At 37.9% G+C, this 6,592-nt stretch overlaps 1 protein-coding gene across 1 annotated transcript in view; it reads left to right on the forward strand.

The window, feature by feature from the left end:
- SHISAL1 (shisa like 1) overlaps positions 1-4,725 on the forward strand; it is an 82,297-nt gene extending 77,572 nt beyond the window's left edge. Inside the window, exon 5 of the mRNA XM_061359190.1 lies at positions 753-4,725. Coding sequence (XP_061215174.1) covers position 753 — 1 coding nt within the window. The 3' untranslated portion in view covers positions 754-4,725. The remainder of the gene's footprint in view (positions 1-752) is intronic.
- The last annotated feature ends 1,867 nt before the right edge of the window (positions 4,726-6,592 follow it).

A 6,592-nucleotide genomic window follows, 5' to 3' on the forward strand; every position in this document is an offset into this window, starting at 1 on the left:
AGTATGTATAATGTAGCACATAGACTTGGGAATACCAAATATGCAAAGAACTCTGGTGGGAGAAATTAATTAAGTACTGTTGCTACTAGGATGCCAGTTTGTGCCTCCAGCAGCTTGCATTTGCACCATTATGCTTACCTGCTTGAGCAAACAGATGCTTTGCTTTAATTTAGTCCTATGATTGGTAATCTCAATCTACATCAAAACTTTCCTTAGTTGGGTTTTCGGCCAGTTTACCAACACACTGCCATAGTTCATCTGTGGACAGATCGCAGAGCCAGTTACATGCACACATTCTGCACAGGTTGAAGATGAGCAGATTTAAAGCCTTTGTTACGTCCAGGAGGCACTGCAAGCAAAAATGACAAATACTCACAACCCTTCTGTGAGGAAAGCACATGAATATAATATTTACTCATTTACGCATGTGGAAATAGAAGTACATTTTTCCATTATATGAAAAGAATAATAGTTAAAGTAAGCAGCCTATGCTTGGTCTGTTGCATACCGTGGTAATGAGTGCAATGGGAAGACACTATGCCATCCATATCAAACAACCTCACACTGGGACAAATAGAGCTAATGAAGGAAGGTAGAGGTCTCCTAATACCTTTCTTTCTTGTGTTTTCCTTCCTCTCTCGCCTCTTCAAACCAACAATTCTGGAAACTCACAAGGTCTTTTTTATAGGAAAAAAATTTATGTTGTGTGCTCATGAAACATTATGGGAATATTTGTTGTTTATGTCTTCCAGAAAATTATATTGATGTGCCTCAAGATGGGAGAGGTAAGATCAGATTTCAAGGAGCAGCTTTTAAGAAAATCAACTAAAGGACAAGAGCTGAAAAAAGCTGAAAAATGCAGGAAAAAGAAAGACTACAAGAAGAAGACTGAGCAAGTCCCTTGAAAAGAAACACCAGGCAGACAGCTTCTATAGGCAAACAATATAGAAAGAGTTTCCAGAAAAAAAGCAGTCTGTAAGCAATATTCTAATTCTAGACTGACAATATTGTCTCTGAAAGAAAGCATCATATTTGACAAAATGCTCAATAGGAAAAAAATTAAGTTGCTCTGGCAAATCCACATAAAGGTGGGAAAAGATCACTAGACAAACCTTTGGTAGACAACATTCCTTTGCCTCCCCATCCATTTATTGCCATTTGAGCCTAATCTAAGTGTCAGAATACTGAATGTGAGTTTTTCCAAAGTTCTCTGGTGAAAATTTTGTCACAATAAGGTAGATGCTGGCAATTCTCATTAGTGTTAACCATATTGCCATATGCATTACAAGGTAGAGTGAATCCTTTTCATCGAGTCAAACTGCATGATATCCAACATTTCAACCTTAATACACATTTGAAGATAATTGGCAATGATTCTGTTAAGACATCAAACATCTGAGCACATATTAGCTTCAGCTTCACGCACCCTCGTGAAGAGGGGAGCTTTATTAAGCAGCAATACAGACACCACCCCCATTCTCACTGAAGCTGAAAGAGAAGCAGCAAAAAATAACAAATCAAAGTACTTTTTAAAGCAATAATACCATTGTCCCTCTACTTTACAAGGCAATAATCAAATTCCCTCTGCCACCAACTGTCTTTAGAATTTACCCCTCACAAATCTAAGAATTCATTTGTAAGCCAGAAGGGCGATGATGATACTACAGAAATATGGAGAGTACTTGGTCATTAAGTTGCAATAGCTTGACCTAACTTTCCACAATACAGGTTTATTTCAAAATGACACAGTACCAATTACATGAGCAAATCCTGTGAAATTCAATTTAAGATACATACATGGAGAACCTGGCAATGACAACCAACAGAAGAGTTAATCTAGAAATCATAACACAAAGCCATGATACTGCCAAATTAATCCTTCATGCCTAACATTTTTTTCCAGCAAATCTGAATAACTTTAAAATAACCACATATTTTACCTTATAACCAACATAAGGATCACCTTGTCAATAAATAATCAAGTTTTCCTTTCTACCTTTTTGATTAGGTTAAATATTAGTCTTCTGTTGAACTCAAGAGGGATAGACTACTGAGTGATTTAAGCTTACTTACAGCTACCAGACTGCATGATAGTACATGACTGAAATCACACAAGAATAAATAGTGATGGGCGCCCCAACAAGGCTGGAGACCACAGAAGTGCCCAGTCTTTGAAGAAGACTTAATCTGAGTAGGATACCAATACGTGCATTCCCTCTTCTTTGCAAACCAGCTCATAAAAAAAAAATGTCAAGTATCACCAAGTAAGGGCAGGCAACAGCAAATAAGGAAGCATTCTAATGCCACAGGTGTGAGTACCACCCTGCAGGCATTAGACTCCATCCTGCCCTAGGCAAGCTTTAAGCCTGGCCTATTCTCACTTTTCACAGAAGCTCCTCCTACCCACCTCTGCATACAACTCATCTTGTACAGCCATAACAGAGCTGCTACAGCACAACCGGGGTGTTTCACATTGCGAGAAACATAGCCCTTCAAATCAAACAGAGTCAGTATTTTTTAAAACTCGATTCACACTAAGCCTAGGAGATTCTAGTTTTCTAAAGAATATATTTCACCAGAGCATTGCAGAACTATTCAGAGCAATTCAGCTGGGAACAAAGAGGATGCCAACAAAAGACATGCTGTAAGTAGCTTGCAGATACTGGCAGGCAGTCCAAACTGCTCTCTCCTTGATGATGAGAGCCTCTACATGGAAAGGGTAGGTGGTCCTGGCAGTGAAAGAGCTGAACCTGTAAGCTGTACCACCATACTATTAGTGCCAGCTTGCAAGAAACACAAAGGAAACCAAGCAGCTGGAAGCAATGCCATCCACGCTTCTAACAGCATCATGTCTTCCCCACACTTCTCATTAGCTCCAAGATCCATAACCCCTTGCAAACACTCAGCAAAATACATATCTACAGTAATCAGTCTTACCTTGGGAGCTTTGCAGTAACTGTTTGCTTCTTTTACCTTCTACCAGCACCTACTTTCATTGCAAGTAATGACCGCCACAGAGAGCTTTGTAAAAAGCTTATGTTCATGAAATAATTTGTATTAGATACTGGTTTGTGTGAATTACTTACTGTATTTTGTAAGGGTTTTTTTCCCTTTGGGAATTGTGCGTTATTAATGAGCAGTTTTATGCTTTACTTCTAGTATATGTATACCTTGTAATTGATGTGCTTTTTGTTTGTTTGTTTTCTTTTATTCTCTATACAGAGCCAGTTAATATAAGGTAGATAATCTCTGTTTGAAATTCTGATTTTGCCTACCAATTAGTTTAGGGATAAATCCATGTCATAGCTGATAAAGCACTGTTCATCAATTGTGTTGTTATAATAATCTGATAACCTCTCCAGTTTACCAGAGTATAAGATCCTGAATAATACTAATGCTCATTGGGCCTTAAAGTAAAGGGAAATAATGTTTCCCTACAACCATCACTATTGGCCCTTCTTCTGTAGTGCTTGGGACATTGTTAAGACAGCACTAGCTAGACAGACACCTGAACATCTCAACCATCTATGTAGCCATGCTCTGATAGACTTCTGCATTTGCCTGATAGAAATCATGATGACCCAGATAAACTGCAATGAATTCTTCAACTATTTCTGCAGAAAGAGACTCATTCAAGCACAGTGCTCCTCTGAAAGAAAAAAAAAAAAAAAGGACTAAAATAGATATATAGATATATTTTCCGCTATGTCTATCCTCATATGGTTGGAAAAATAAGGGAGCTAAAATTACCTCTTACAGAAGTGTGCAGTTCCATTATACACCTTATTTAACAATGGCAGCTCTCTGTCTCAGTGTCTGTTAAAGAATTTTATGCTCCAGAAGACTCCTGCCTGGTCCAACTCATTTTTTCTCTTCAATTTTTCTGAGAACTGAGTGTCCAACTTCGTAATAATGGCAGTGTATAACATAGGACATAAAAAGATGAGTTATAAAGCTTGGGCAGGACTTGATGTTGTAATTAACTATCTTTTTTGCCTGGTTATCAATCTTATAAAAACACAGAGTGAAAACAATCCGGCCTCTTAATGTATCCTTCAGCATATTGTAGCAGATATTTTAGATAACTGTTTTTAATAGTTTTATTATGGTTGTAACTTCTATATGAGGACTTTCCACTTGAAGAATAGATGAAGTAACATGTCGAAGTAATTTTTGAAGTCAGTTCTATTTTGCCACCAGTGATGGTGCATGAGGAGTAAAGCAACAAAACCAAAACCTCACTCTCTCACCAGGATGAAACATCTTTTCTCAGCCTTGAAAATTCTCTTATGTAAGACAGGCATTTCTTCAAGTCCTCCTTTTAGACATATAGTAAATCACTAAGAAGATAATAGTCAATTGTCAATTTTAATAGTCAGCAGTCAAATTCTGGGCTAATTAAGCTAACCAGAAATTCTAGGGTTGCAGTGATTTCTCACTCTTTATTAATACATTGACAATAATACTGTTTACATAACACTTGATGTTTGAAATCTATATGTATCAGTGTCCAGTGATTTGCTAACCTAGATTTTGATCTAATCTTGTCCTATGTTTTTGCAGCATTCTCTGACTTCATATTATGAATCATGTTGTCGTCTAAAGTGATTGCCAAGTAAACCAAAAATGTGTTTTACACTGCTATTGCACTGCTCTTGTCTTTATATACAGTAGTTTTTATAAAGATGTCCTTAGGTTTTAATAAATGAGTGTAACGTAAACTAACCTCTGTAATAAAACTTGCTTTAGTGTTTCAAAAACTGTTTGGAATACCTGTAGAGATTTGAGTTTCTACTTTTTTCAGTAGTCTCAAACTTCATGGCTTCTTCTCCATCTGCAGGGAAATCCCCAACTACTAATATTCCACAGTTTATAGAATTGATTTCTATGAGGGGAAATGAAGAGAGTGTATTTAATGCAAAGAATGATGCTTGGCTTTGAAGGAGTTAAAAAAAAGCCACCCCCACCCCCCCCCCAACAAATAAAACACCAAAAAAAGAAGGCTATTGGTCATTGCATAAATAAATACATGGTTCATTTGCTCTTCATCATATTCTAGCAGCTGCTAATACCAGATACTTAAGAGGGAAGTGTGGGGTACTGAACAGAGACTGCTAAGAAATAAACAGTCTTTTCACTACTAAAGGTTAGCTAAGAAGGCCAAACATGCAACTGAGCCAAAAGAAAGCAACATTCTGACTTCTACACACAAAGGACTGTCCCATACAATGTTATGCTCAATCCACATGCAAAGCTGAGGCAGTGACAAATACAGTTTAACTTGCTCTATGCAGAAAAGCAGGACCAACAATTCACAAAGGCAAGAGAGTTTTGGTTTGTTCTGGTTTTCCCCTGACAGGCTGAAGGATCTGGACAGTTTTTCCAGAAAGGCTTAGACTTGCAAACACACTCAGGTTCCTTTGTCACTTCATGCTTAGGAGGCATCTTTGTCGATGTTCCAAAATACTAAGCATTCCGAGCTGAAATTTTGTCTTTCAGACTGGTAAAAGGGAACCTTTTTGACAACTGGATTAAGCACACGTGCACAAAAATTACACACAAAAAAAGTTGCTGTTTCCTATTGGTAGTTTTCTTATGCTTACAGTTTCTACTCCATTCACTCACTCCTCACAAAAATTTCAGTAATACATGGGAGACTAGGACCTAACACAGTAAGTGGCCAGAAGGGAGTCCTTGAAGGGCTTCTTGACTCTCAGTACCGGTTGCTTCCCCAGACAGAAACAGTTCTTGCTCTGCTCTGCCCTGCTTCCTCCAAGCGTAAGTTTTCCCCAGCTGTTGCCCTGTCCAGGACTTGCCCTTCTTAGTTCATCCCAAATCCTTGGTGGTGTCATAGTTTAATTCCAGCCACAACTAAGTACCACACAGGTGCTCACTCACTCTGCCTTACCTCCTTTAGTAGAATGGGGAGGAGAACTGGGGAAAAATAAATAAATAAAAAATGTAAAATTTGTGGATTGAGATAAGAACAATTTAATAAATAAGGTAAAACATAATAATAACAGGGAAAAGAGAGATGAGAGAAAAAGAAACACAAGTGATGCACAACATAATTGCTCAAGAACTGCTGACCTATACCCAGCCCGACCTGAGCAGCAACCAGTTCCTTCCAGGTAACTCTCCCCAGTTTACATATTGGGCATGACGTGCTGTATCTCTCCTCACTGGCAGAGCATGAAGAGACTGAAAAGTCCTTGATCGGGGTAAGTGCTACTTAGCAATAAAACCATCAGTGTGTTATGAGCACTGTTCTAAGACTAAAGCCAAAACACAGCACTGCACCAGCTACTGAGAAAAACAAAACAAAACAAAAAACAACTTTATCCCAGATGAAACTAGGACAGATGTCAAAGTGAAATGCTGGTATTTACAAACACAGGATGTGTTTTTTCACATTAGCAATTACGCTTTCAGTATCAGATAACTAACCCCAGGCTGTGCTGCAGAAATACACCTAAACAGTCAAAAATACAGACATTTCAAAGGCAGATTAAAAAAAAAAATAAAAAGAAAGAAAATATGATAAATCCTTTGCAGTGTCAGTTTTTTCATGTTACATATCTCATTCTTGCAG

The sequence above is a fragment of the Neopsephotus bourkii genome, unplaced genomic scaffold (assembly GCF_033783945.1).
Source record: "Neopsephotus bourkii isolate Nb327-2 ecotype Australia unplaced genomic scaffold, CSIRO-AGI_Nbou_v1 NB_107, whole genome shotgun sequence".
In the NCBI taxonomy this organism is placed as follows: Eukaryota; Metazoa; Chordata; class Aves; order Psittaciformes; family Psittacidae; genus Neopsephotus; species Neopsephotus bourkii.